Source organism: Pan troglodytes, chromosome 9 (assembly GCF_028858775.2).
Source record: "Pan troglodytes isolate AG18354 chromosome 9, NHGRI_mPanTro3-v2.0_pri, whole genome shotgun sequence".
Lineage (NCBI taxonomy): Eukaryota > Metazoa > Chordata > Mammalia > Primates > Hominidae > Pan > Pan troglodytes.
Genome location: NC_072407.2, coordinates 11,204,169 through 11,217,874, shown reverse-complemented (window position 1 = coordinate 11,217,874; position 13,706 = coordinate 11,204,169). Strand labels below are relative to the sequence as shown.

The following is a 13,706-nucleotide window of genomic DNA, read 5'->3' as shown; positions in this document are numbered from 1 at the left end:
GTAATACTACCACTTAACGAACACCACTGCATTCCAGGCACTGTGCTGGGTGCTGTATATGAGTCATCTTATTTAAAACTTCCACAAATATGATGAAACTGTATTATCACCACACATGAAAAAAACGGAAGGTCCAAAGTTTTAAGAAAGTTGTCCAAGCTACATGAATAACAGAATGAGAGCTTCTGCATATGAGCAAAAGATTCTCTCTCTACTATAACAAGCAGCCTTCAAACCTGAGAAAGCTTTACTATTTCTTCCTAATGTTTTCTCTAAAATTTTCATAATAGGTCCTCATATTTTTTATTCCCCTTGAGCACTTTAATAAATATGATAGTGAGATGCATTCAACAAGGACATCATTGCTATGTAGTTCCTCTAATTTTCTGTGCTTGATATGTTCAATGTCACTCACAAAATATTTATCAAAATCATTTAAAAATCATTCTTAGATGTGCTACACTGTAAGAGTAATTAGCTTCAGAATAAACTTCACCACAAATAGAACATGTAGGTTCTGAAAGAAATCGCCATGAGCATTGGATATCATGTGTGCACAGCAAGAGCAATACAGCCTTATTTTGCTTGGTGAGTTCTTAAACACATTCTAAAGAGGAAAACATTTATGAGAACACAGTAACTATCCCCAGAGAGAACATTTATATGGAGGAAAAGAAGGAAAGTTACATCACTTTTAAAATAAAGGCTAAAAGGGAGGGGGCATGGAAACCACATAAAGGTTGAAAAATGTTAGAGGCCCCAGTTAGGAGGAACACTAGCAGAGAAGCCTTCTCTATCTCACTTGGCCTAAGGCAAGGGGAAAAGGGAACTATTGCCCTATGGGAAAAAAAAAAAAAAATTCTACCTCTAGCACTCTTTAAGATAGTCCCAGGAGCCACAGTAGAATTCCGGTTGTGATCAGAAACAGAAGATGTTCAGCCTTCATCTTGTGGGGATTCGGTAATGCTGTCAGTTGCCACATGGACAATTTGAATACTCCTGAAACCATTTTGGAAGGAAATATGGAGGAGATGGGGTTTCAGGAGTAATCGGAGAAAAGCACATGATAGAAAATATAAAGGTTTTCACTGAGATACAAATTCCTTAAATTTTACTCAGTGGGTGAGTTCTGGAAAACATGTGATAAGCTCTCTCTCTCTCTCATCGTTATGAAAGTGATTATAAAGAGTTCTCAATTGACTAGACCTCTGGCATATTTTCCTACAAAAATATTTCCAGTAAAGAAATATTGAGACTGTTGTATTATATATGTATGAGAGATCTACAACCTTTGTATGCTATAATCTCTAAAATTAACTCACTGAACTCCAGTGAGTCTTTATTTTCCTAATGTTAATACTTTGTTTTTATTAATAGTTTCAATATTCAGGAGATTACTCTTCAGAAACAGCTTGTTGATTGGAAAACGTTTTTCATCACTATTACACTTCAAAACAGACAACAAAAGGAAAAACTGCACCTTCCTCTAAGATCTGGTTCTCAGGTATTGCTGGTTCTACCCTTGAGATGATGGTAAACAAGCTGTGGGCACAGTTCGAGATAGAAAGGTTTTAAAAACTCATTTAAATAGAATAAGGCATCACCCATATTGATGAAAGAACAAAGCCAGGAGAAAGCATCATTGCCAAGATAAGAATGTTGCAGCTGAGTTTCAGCATATTAATAACAAACATTTTTCAGTAATTACATGCTGGGTGGTATGCTAAGCTCTATTTTTTAATATTAAAATTTGTATTATAAAATATTTTGAACTTACGGAATAAGAGATGCCAACGTACAGACCACAGAAATTTCAGATGTTAAACTTGTCAGTTTTGCTTCAGAGCCATCACTTTTAAAGACATAAAACGTTCAGCTAAAGTCCACTCCTCCTCCCATCTTTTCCCTTTCCTCTTAACTCTAAATATCCTGATTTTTCATGCTATCATTCAAATCCTATTTTGTTTACTATACCTATATTTATGCAATTCGCCTTTTTCACCAAATATTAATATTTTGATATTTATCATAATGATACATGTAGACCTGGCTGATTCATGTTAGCTTCTACACTGAGCTTCATCATAAATCTCAGTTGATCCACTCCAGGTAGACTACTTTTGTTGTAAACATTCAAAGGGTGCTTTACTGACCAATCTTGTGCATATCTCCTTGTGAATATGCACAAATTTCTTTAAGTCCATTCCTTGAAGTGGAATTTCTGGGTCGTAAAGTATGCATCCTCCAACTTTACTAGGCATTGCTAAAATTATCTCCAAAATGATTGTATCAATTTATACATCTATCAAAAATGTAAGTCTTTGTCCATTTTTTTCTTGTTTTTTTCTTATTATTGATTTTTAAGCATTCTTTTGGAAGTCATTTCAATGTAAATATATTCTTCCAATTTATGGCTTGAAATTTCACTTTGTTAATAGTCACTTTTATCATTAAAATACCTTAATAGTAATGTGGAAAATTTTATCAATATTTTCCAAGTTTGTGCTTTTTGTCTTAAAATGGAATTCTCAACCCCACCGTGGTGTATACATTTCTTCACTTTCTTCTAAGTGTTTAAAAATTTCCTCTTCACATTTAAATCTTCAAACCATCTGGAATGTATTTTTGTGTATGCTGTTATGGAATCTCACTTTTAACAAATAGTCTTTTTTTTTTAGAAGTTCATTTTGCCACCAATGACTTTTAAAATTACCTCTGTTGCATAATGTGACAGAAGTGGACTTGTTTCTAGGATCACAGTTTTGGTCTATTGGCCTGTCTATCCTTGTTTGCTGACATCATACAATTAAATTGCTAGAGCTTTGTAATAAGTCTTGGTATCTGTAGGATGAGTCCTTCCTAACAACTGTTCATCTGAATTGATTTGGCTTTTCTTGCTCTTTATTCCACCGTGCAAATTTGAAGATTAGCTATATCTCCCATTAGTGTCTCTTTTCTAAATACTTGTTTCTTAATAATTTGTTGGTGGTGAAATGAAGCTATTGATTTTTTGTGGTTGGTTTACCAAATCTTTTATTATTCCATCATTGATCAACACAAATAAATGGTGTTATTCGGGAAGAGGGGAGGGGAGCTGTGTGAAAAAAATCATGAAGTGACTTCATTTGAAGTTGTATTGTTTTTCCAAATTAATTTGATGAGGTTGAGAATAGTTTATAATAAAGTCCTCCCAACCATGAGTATATCAATCTCTTATAGTTCTTCTTTTATGTCCTTTAATAAAGATTAATTTTTTCATAAAGATCTTACATATTTTTGCTAGATTAATTCCTGGATCATTTTTTAGCTATTTCTTGCATTTGCTCTTCTGAGCCACTAGTGTGTCCTCTCCTTTAATGCACCTACTTTATTATTGTCAAAAAAAATCATGTTGTTAAAAGTTGTGTATGTGTGTTGCATTCAGATCCCTTTAAGTACTTTTTGCTGTTGTTCCCTTATCTGTTTCCTCCAGCAATTATTACACTGAACATGGGTCATCAACCTTAACCCCATCCTTCTTTCTCTGGTTGCTACAGTCCCTTGACTGTGCAATTACCTTTCTCACAGATAAATTGGGGAATCCACAGGTGCTGAATGGAAAAGATGTTTAAGAGGAAACTTACGTTCCTCTTGACAGATCTTGGAGAAAGATTCTAATCTTTTTCTGTTGAAGCCCTTCTCCCCACCTTAAAACTAGGAAACAACCCATCCAACCCCTCGACTTTTGTGGACAGGAAAACCAGCCCCTTCATGCCAGTTTGAGATCCTCAGAGGTTGAAACGCCAAGCTCTTTCAGGGATTCTCTGACCTTTGCTCCTGAGCTCTGAAGCTGCTCACTTTTGATTCCTCCACCCCTAAGGGAAGAAGCTCAACTCTCTCCACAGGACTCAGTGGCTGGCTCTAGAGCCAAAGGCAAGTAGCTTGGAGTTAGGAATGGAAGCCATTACGGTCCCCAAGTCGACCACTGGTTTATTTTCTACTTGTTTCTTAATAAATTTGTTGGTAGTGAAAATGAATGCTATCAATTGAAGGATTTTGGATGTGCTTGTTTTGTAGCTTTGTGGTTGGTTGGCCAAATCTTTGATATAGTATTCCACTGTTGTTCAAAACATAGATAGTACTTTTGGGAGTGAGGGGACAGGTGATCCTGTAGATTCCCAAAGAAAAAGCAAAAAGGCAAAACATGGCCAACATTATCCATTTACTTTTCAGATTTACTGAGTGAAAATAATTTTCTTTACATAAACATTTGATCTAAATCACTTTTGTTGTTGTTGTTGCTGGTTGTTTGCTTTTTAATACTGGAAACAAAGATTCAGTTTGAAAGATACCCTGAAATCTTAAGAGTAGCATACACCAATCCCTCCCACTCTCCACCCAAAATCTAGTTGGTTTAAATGAGCAGAATGATCCATTTTTCCATTTTAGGTGAGCAGATGTTTATCAAAGATCTTAGAACTGTTTGCCTCATTTATCAAGAAAATTTACAAGGGAAGAAGCCATTAATCGAATTTCTACTTGTAAATGTAAGAAGACTAGTACTCAGGTTCATATACTTTTAACAGGAGCTTGTTGAAAGAAACGTTAACAATTCCAAAACTAAACTAAACGAATTTTAAGTTTTTTCTCCCAAAAGCATAAAAATGCAGACGATCTTAACAGGAAATTCTTAAAAGGTAAAAACAACTCTTCCTTGTACTAGTCCTTGGGTAGTTACCATACAACAGGTTCTTCTTTTTTGTTAGTTTCTTTGAAAAGGGATTTTTGGTCCCAAGTCTGTTCCTGCTTAGTATCTGCTCCGGCCTCCTCCTCTCTCCAAGCGGCCTCCTAGACGGCCTCCGCCCCTGGGCACCCTGCAGCCTGACCGGCTGTAAGAATCACGCTGGGGAGGGCAGCCCCTTTCCATGGACAGAGAGAGCCCACGATCTGGTCTGCCCACCCGGTGTCGGCCCCTCGAGTAGCGGTCGCTCCGGCCATAACTGCTGCTGTAACTGTCGCGGCCGCCGCTGTAGGCATCAGGTGAGTAGCCCCGGTACTCCTCGTAGCGGCTTCCTCCTCCGTAAGATGGCGGTGTCCCCCGTCCTGGGGCGGCGCCGCGCAGGTCTCCGTAGCTCTCAAAGGGCTCTCGATGGGAGCCTCTGCTCAGATGATCCCCGTAGTCACGGTCGCGACCTCCGTAGCCATCTCGGTCGTTGTAGCCTCTCAAGGGACAGTCGTCCCGGACACTGGAGTGGCCGTAATCGCGGTGGGTGTACTCCCCGGGCGAGGGGGCAAAACCCCGGGGTTCGCGGTAGTCTCGGCTCGAGTAGCCGTCTCTGGACGAGTAGCCCTCATCCCGCGGGCCCAGGTAGGGGTCGCGGCGCGGGGGCAGCGGCTCCCGGCGCGGTGGGCCTGAGTAGCCGTCTCGCCCCCGCACGGCCAGGGCCCTCCCGCGCATTCCACCGCCACTGCTGCGAGCCGGGCCCGACGGCGCGGCCCTCTTGGGGGGTGGGCCGACCCTGCGCGGCGGCGGCCCACGCTTCATGGGCATCGGGGCCCTGGAGGGCCGCAGGTCGAAATCCCCCGCGTAGCCGCCATCATCATCGGGCCCGCCCCGGGATGGGGAACGCCGCGGGCCGCCGCCACCCCCGCGGGTTCCGCGCAGGAACCTCGGGCGACCGCGGCTGCGGGGAGGCGGCGGGCCCCGCCGGCTGCTCTCGAACGCCGGTTTGGTGGCCTGGGCCACCTTGATGGCCTTACCATCCAGGGACTTGCCGTTCATGTCTCTGGCGGCGGCCTTGGCGTCTGCGGGGCTTTCAAAGGTGACGAACGCGAAGCCCCTCGACTTGTTGGTTTCTCGGTCTTTCATCAGGAGCACCTCGACGATGCGGCCATACTTGCCAAACTCGGCTTCGAGGGCTTTCTCGTCGGTTTCGAGGTTGAGGCCCCCAATGAACAGCTTCCCCGGGCGATCCGCTTCAACCATGTTTGCCGGTCGAACGGTCGGTCAGTGGCGGTGGGAGGCGGTGGGAGGCGGTGAGGCGGTGGGAGGCGGTGAGAGGCGGTGAGGCGGCGAGGCGGCGCCAGTCGCAGCCTTCGAGCTCGCTCGTCCAGGGCGGCTCCTACTGGTCAGGCGGCGCGTAGTCGCCGAGTCCACGGAACCGCAGCCTGAGCCCCGCTGCAGGGCGCGCCCCTACTGCCTGTGATTGGTCGGCTGTTTCCAGAGGGCCGATTCGCCGTCGGGAAAGTCGGCAGTTTTGTGTCTCCTTTTCAGTCTTTAACTTCCTGTTCACCTGACCCGGTCTTAACGGCTTTAATGGCCTCCTGAAAGCTCAGGGAAAAGCCGTTAGGTGGAAAAAATTTTTTTTCTATTAGTTTTAATGAGAATAATTGTAATGATCCCAAACCTAAGCTACCCAAACCATTTTCAAACAGAAAAAAATAGTATGAATTTTTTAAATTATTACTAAAATTATTAAGTTAAAAATCATTTTTCAATTATTGAAAAATAGAGTAATAACAGTTTACAAGTTTAAATTTTACCTTACTGATCTTTTTAAACTAATCAGCTTTTAGCCTTGTCTATCCTCTGTTTTGATTTTATTTGGTGCTATTGTCTTTATTCTTTCTACATTTATTGGATTTATTGTTTATATTATTTTGTTCTAATTTTTTAAATAAGACAGCACATTAAGAGTTTAAAAAATGTTTCTTCTAATTGTTATATTTAAGGTTAAAACTTATTCTCTATGCACTGGTTAATATCATGCCTTGAGCTGTAATATATGTTGTTTTCATTGTTGTTCAGTTCCTAAGATTTTCTCATTTTTGTTATTTCCTTTTTGGACCATGTATTAAAGAAGTATGTTTGTAAATTTTCAAACATATGTATCTGTTGGTTATTTTTTAATATGCTCTGTACGATATCCATTGTTTTTCGTTGAGACTTGCTTTGTGACCTAATATGGTGTAATTAATGTTCCATATATACTGAGCAGAAAGTGTATTCTCTAAATGTTGGACAAAGTTCTTTCTTATTTTCTGATATTTAAATCTTCCCTTTTCTAACTTATTTTTTATTTGATAGAATTGCCAAACACTAGAACTGTCTTAAAATTTACCATAATTGTGGATTTGTAAATTTCTCTTTGTCTTTACGTCTGGTTTTTGCTTCATGTAATTTAAAGTTATATTGTGAGATATATAAAAATTGAGAATTGCTACGTATTTCTGGTGAATACCTTTTTTATGTAATGATCCTCATTATTCGTAAAAACCTTTTTACCTTAGTCCATTTTGTGTGATGCTTATATCTTTCGGTACTTTTGCAATTTCTTCCTAAATCTTTGCTATCAGCCAGACCTTTCCTTCTTCCTTTTTTCCATCTTTCTTGCCTTTTCTTGTAGTGATTTGTCTTTGTTTCTTTTTCCTCCACTATGGAAGAAGTTATGCCTTCTATTTCTACTTTTTCAAATGACTGCCCTTAATGTTTTTATTGAATGCTAACTTAAAAATGCTAAGTTTATAAATTTACTTATAAAATCAAGTTTACTGCTTAATTTTACATGTGTATATCCATGTAACCATGACCCACATTAAAATCTATAACATTTCCATCACTCCAGAGGGTTCACTTGTGCCACTTATTAATCAAACCTAACTGAGATATGCTCTCCTGGCACAATAAGACCAGATAGCCACACTGAGGTTTGCAGCAGGAAAAAGGAGGGCATTTATTTGCAGGGCTCCAAGCAAGGAAGACCAGGCAGCTACTCTTAAATTCTGACCTCCTTGATGGCTTACAGGTAAAGGTTTTTAAAGGAAAATGTAAATTTCAGGAAAGCAGAAGTTACAGACAAAATCATAAGTCAATACATGGAGGTTACACATTGGTATTGGCCCAAAGGAGAGATATCTCTTGAAGTGGGGGGCTTACAGGTCATAGGTAGATTCAAAGATTTTCTGATTTGCAGTTGGTGAAGGAAGAGAATTTGCAGTCAGCAGAAAAGAATGAGCTTTGGCTCCTGAGTGTGACTCCATCCAGGCCCCTCAGGAAGATATTTAGAACAAAGAATGGTTGTCAGAGTTTAGTCCCCAGTTCCCTCTTATCTGAGGTCTACCTGTCTGTGGAATTGTTTGGTGGGATCTGGGTTTCTGAAAGACAACTCAGGGACATATGTTAAGACATTATATTTAGTGTCTATAGGGGAACAAAAAATCTCCTGACTCTTAACTTCCATGGTTATTGTTTTAGGTTCCTATTACTTTCTTGCTTATCAAGTTCCTTATTCATTTAAGGAATCTGATGAAGTTCCTTAACTTCATTCCTCAGGGCTAGCTAGATGCATGGAATTTCCTTTAAAGGAACTCCAGATTTTCCTTTATTTCCATATTTGTGGGAGAGGGGTTGCAGAGGCCCCTAAAACAGGGTCTCTGCTCTGCAAAAAATGATAGGATCAAGATCAAAGTTTGGGCGAAAATTGGAGGGCTTACACAGGCTTTATGTGAAATGATTGTGTCTCTTTTACCTGAATGTATTCTGGGAATGGATATTGTGTCTGACTGGGGAATGTTTCCCTACCTAGTGCTATAAAACACAAGGCATATAAATTCTGCCTTTAAGCAATATTAATTATATTTGCTAAATAGAAATGAACAAGATTGTTGAAGCCCACACAGTATAGAATAAAACCTGAAGTGCTAGGATGCACAAATTCTGTGTATAGTGGACCTGTGTGGAGGGTAGATTAGGGCTTGTGGCAAAAGCCTGGAGGGCCTTCCAGCAACAACTACAGGTACTTTGAAGTGGAGAATTTACATCTGAGTCAATTACTAGCTCAATCTTGGACATTAATTGAAACTTCCCCATGACTGAAGAAAATGTAATAATCTTATTATCTTATATCAATTAGGATAGTTATTGTCAAAAGCACAAAAAGAATAAGTGTTGGTAAGGATGTGGAGAAATTGGAACCCCTGTGTAGTGCTAGTGGGAATATAAAATGGTACAGCCACTATTAAAAACAGTATGACAGTTCTTCAAAAAATTAGGAATAGAATTACCATAGGATTCAACAACACTATTTCTGGACATATAACCAAAAGATTTGAAAGTAGGTTCTTAGATATTTGTACACCCACACACATAGCAACAGTATTCACAACAGCCAAGAAGTGGGAGCAATGCAAGTGTCCATTGACAGATTAATTAATTTAAAAATGTAGCATAGTCAGCCCTCCATATCTGTGGGTTCTACATTTATGGATTCAGCCACCTGAGGATCAAAAATATTTCACAAAACACTGTGTATGTACTGAACATGTACAGACTTCATTTTCTTGTCACTATTTCATAAACAATACCTTATAAAAACTATTTCTGTAGCATTTACATTGTATTAGGTATTATCAGTAATCCAAAGATGATTTAAAGTATGTGGGAGAATATGTACAGGTTATATGCAAATACTACATAATTTTATATCAGGGACTTAGCACCCCTGGATTTTGGTATCCTTGGTGGTCCTGGAACCAATTCCCCGTAAATACTGAGAAACTATTCTATATACACATAATAAAATATTATTTAGCCTTAGGGAAGGAAATTCTGACATATACTACAACATGGATGAACCTTAAGGACATTATGCTAGGTGAAATAAACCAGTCACAAAAAGACTAATACTGTATGATTTTACTTATATGAGGTGTCTAGTTAAATTCATAGAGACAGAAAGTAGAATGTAGTTGCCAGGGGCTAGGAGGGGAAAATGAAGAGCTGTTGCTTAATGAGTACAGAGTTTCAGCTTTGCAGGATGAAAAAGTTCTGGGGATTGGTTGCACAACAATATGAATACACTTAACACTACTAAACTGGCTAAGATGGTGAACACAATGTTGTATGTATTTTACCACAGTAAATACGAATAAACCTAACACTACCAGACAGGTTAAGATGGTGAACACCATGTTATATGTATTTTACCACAGTAAATATGAATATACTTAATACTACCAAACTGGTTAAGATGGTGAACACCATGTTACATGTATTTTACCACAGTAAATATGAATACACTTAATGCTACCAAACTGGTTAAGATGGTGAACACAGTTATATGTATTTTACCACAGTTTAAATTTTATTGAAATACAGAGTTTTTCCCCTCACCAACCAATTCTCCAGCTCCTGGACACCAACTGGGTGTCCTACAATTCAATTTTGACACTAACTACCTGAAGTATTGCAGACCTCAAAGGGCTTATTTCTACAAGATTACCCCCAACTTCAGACACCAGTCACAAGAAGTGGATCCCCAGATGACCTACACTTCTTATCCGACTTGGCTACAAATTGGGGATTCCCACAACCCTCTCCTTGGGTTTGATAATTTACTATGATATCTCACAGAAATCTGGAAGACACATTTCCGGTTTATTATAAAGATTATGATAAAAGATACAGATGAACAACAGATGAAGATATACATAGGTCAAGGTCTGGAAGGGTCTGGAGTGTAGGGGCTTCTGACCCATGAAGCTGGAGTGAGCCACCCTTCTAGCAAGTGAATGTGTTCACCAACCTGGAAGCTCTCTAAAGCCAGCCTTTTCGGGATTTTTATGGAGGCTTCATGACACAGACACAATTGATTAAGTCAATCTCTAGCCCATTTCCCCTCCCTGGAGGATGGGGTGTGAGGCTGAAAATTCTCCACCTCTAATCATGGCTTGGTATTTCTGGTGACCAGCGGCCATCCCAAAGCTATCCAGTAGCCCGCCAAGAGTCACCTCAATAAAACAAAGCGTACTCCTATCTCCCAGGAAGTTCCAAAGGTTTTAAGACCTGTGTCAGTCACTGCGAGCAGAAACAAAACATATTTCTTATGTCAAAATAGGAATACACTACTGGAGGAGCAGGTAGACTCTTTTCCCCAGGACTGACTTTGGAATATTGTGAGGAGGCGCCAAATTCTATACTATGGATAGTACCCTGTGAATAGTTCTCAAATGACTAGCAGAAAGTTGTTTGGTTTATAAATAGCAGTTTCAAAGTGAATGGACAGCATCCTATTTGGAAGGCCACCTCTATGTTTGAAGAACATAAAAACAAACCAGTTTGATGGGCAACATTATGTGCTATTTTCCTTATAGTGATGGAAGAATTGAACAAAGACAAAAATCCCCCGCTTGAGATTTTACTGCTTTGTGGATGGTGACCAATGGCCTGACCATGTGGCCAGACAGACAGCAATGTAAAACTGCCTATTAAAGGCATACCTATAGGAAAATCAGTAAGAGAATTTGGGGAGGAGTGCATTAAGGTAGAACACATTGGTACCCAACAGAAGAATCCATTTGTAGGTTCAGCAGGTGACTGCAATTGACCAGTAGATATCCCAGTATGCTTGCTTGAAGTAGCCACCTGGGTCCATGAAATGAGTGGACACTGGGGGCCTGCAGCAGTGTAAAGATGGATGAACTCTAGACATATTCCTCTTGCACCTCTGAAGCACAAAATACCACTAAAAACTGTTTTGCCTTCCGAAAATAAGAGACAGACACTGCAGATGGCTGTGTGTCAACAGTCCCTGGGAGAAGACCCTGAACAAGCTGGTAGGTGGGACTGATGCTGGCTATGAGGGGGTCTTGATGGGAATAGACACTGGACTTGGCTTTCCTTACCATGTGATAGATGCAAATATTCAGAGAACTGTCAAAGAATCGGAATAGAAGATATTGCATCAATTTGGACTACCAAGTAACATTTCATCAGACCGAGGAACACCTCTCACAATCTATAATTTCAAGAATTGGCAGAGAGATATTTTCCTCAGAGTAATATAATAATTCAGTAGAGAATTGGAATGGGCATTTGAAACATTGGTTGCCTAAAATGGGAGAATATAAAAGTATGAAGAGCTGGCTTACATGCCTTTGCAAATGTGTGCACACACTCAACAACAAGGAGACAAGCATCTCCTAGATAGATTCCTGGTTTTCTGGTAGATCAGCAGGATAGGGAGTGGGAGAAGATGCTGGTATGACTATGCAATTTCTCCCACAGGGAAGATGACTGATGACTATACTTTCTTCTTTCTTCCCCGTGTCACTTCAACTTTGTTTTTCCTACTTCATGGTCACAGGCTCAAGGCTGCAACTGCAAGTGCTGAAGGCAGTGATGATTCCTAAACAATAAAGTATAGCTCTATTCTAAACTTTATGTCAGAATTCCTACAGGCCTGATGGGTCAGATTGTGCCTTCACCTCATCTAGAAATACTGGGATTGACCGTGAACACAATTATATGTCTAATGGTAAAAATAGCCCATTTCTATAACTATGTAACACTACCTATGTGAATGGTAGTGGGCTGATGGAGAGGTACTTGCTAGATTAGTATTGCTGCCTGCAATTAGACCAGCACAGTGGCTGAACCTAATGTCCCTTCCAAAGGTGGAAAAATTTGTATAAATGGAGAGAAGGAGAAATAGTAGATGAGGATAATGCAACAAATAAATGGGTTCTGTAATGACGGAAACTCAATAGTACTTTAACACCTTGAAAGAGGCTCAGAGCAAAAGATGTTATTATCTTTTACTCAGTTACATCTGATGCCTCGAAGGGTGAAACCATCTATTGCTGACACCGCTCCTGCTATTGGAACTAGGCAGGATCAAATGAAAGCCTGCAAACTGGAGTGGCCTCATCCCAGGAGACATTTTCATGAAATATGATAATAGACTGAACTAATTATTAAGAACTGAATGGGACTCTAGTAATATGCCAGCATCTTTCGACTTTATTTTTTAGTTACATCTACCATAATGTAATATTGTTTTACACTTGCATTGTTGGTAAAAATTATAATACCAATATCGATAGTCAAATGAATTGGAAAAAAAATGAGTTAAAAGCCTCCTATTCCTATACCACACTCCTTCCTCAAAATGTTGCTCAGACAGATGATCCTTTTGCTATAAAGAATCCATGGTCAAAGACCAAGGGGTATCCTGTGATGTAACAAAAATATATATATTTGGTTCTTGTCCTGGTTCCTGGTACAGACCTTCTAAAACCCTTGGAGACTCCTGAGTGGTAGGACTGTCTTTTGTTATCCATAAAGAGCCCCTTTGACCATGCCTGAGTTTATGCTAATGACGTGATTCATAGTGGGGGCCCTAGATTACTGTAGGTTGGGGGCTGTTCACCAGAGAAACAAACTCTGTGAATGGAGGGTCAGAACTTTAGCCCTACCTCCCACCCTGACTTCCAGAGACAGGAGAGGCACTAGAGGTTGTGTTTAATCACTGATGGCCAATCATTTAATCAGTCACATCTATATAATGAGATCTCATATAAAAACTCCAAGCAGTAGGATTTAGGGAATTTTTGAATTGATAAACACATGGATGTGCTGGGAGGGTGGCATGCCACAGAGGGCATGGAAACTGTACACTTTTCCCCCTTCCTTGCCTTATGTACCTCCTCATCTGGATGTTCCCTCCTATCCTTTATAATAAACTGTAATCACAAGTGTATAGAGCACCCTTGACATAACTAACTCCATCTTAGAAAAAGACTCCTCTTTATATTTCATAGGATACTTTGCCAACAAGGATAAGATGTTTTGTTTAATAAACAAATTAAAAAAATAAAGATGGCATCCAATCACATAAAGACACAAACAAGAACTCTTCCACTATCAGTTCTCAACAGAGGACTCTGTG

The 13,706-nt window shown here is 39.9% G+C and overlaps 2 protein-coding genes across 6 annotated transcripts in view; both read right to left on the bottom strand.

Annotated features, from left to right (window-relative positions):
- The window catches only part of NLRP14 (NLR family pyrin domain containing 14), a 123,164-nt gene that overhangs the window by 42,424 nt on the left and 67,034 nt on the right, over window positions 1-13,706 (bottom strand). For 4 of the 5 annotated variants that reach the window (XM_063782682.1, XM_063782678.1, XM_063782680.1 and 1 more), the window contains one exon: window positions 4,185-6,303. The exons of the other annotated variant lie outside the window; for it this stretch is intronic. In XM_063782682.1, coding sequence (XP_063638752.1) covers window positions 6,102-6,303 — 202 coding nt within the window. In that variant the 3' untranslated portion in view covers window positions 4,185-6,101. Of the gene's footprint in view, window positions 1-4,184; window positions 6,304-13,706 lie in introns of those variants that run through there. 5 annotated transcript variants of the gene reach the window in all.
- On the bottom strand, window positions 4,185-6,110 carry RBMXL2 (RBMX like 2). The gene is given in 1 exon segment (NM_001246649.1): window positions 4,185-6,110. A coding segment is annotated over 1 exon segment (1,179 nt). The 5' UTR covers window positions 5,966-6,110; the 3' UTR covers window positions 4,185-4,786.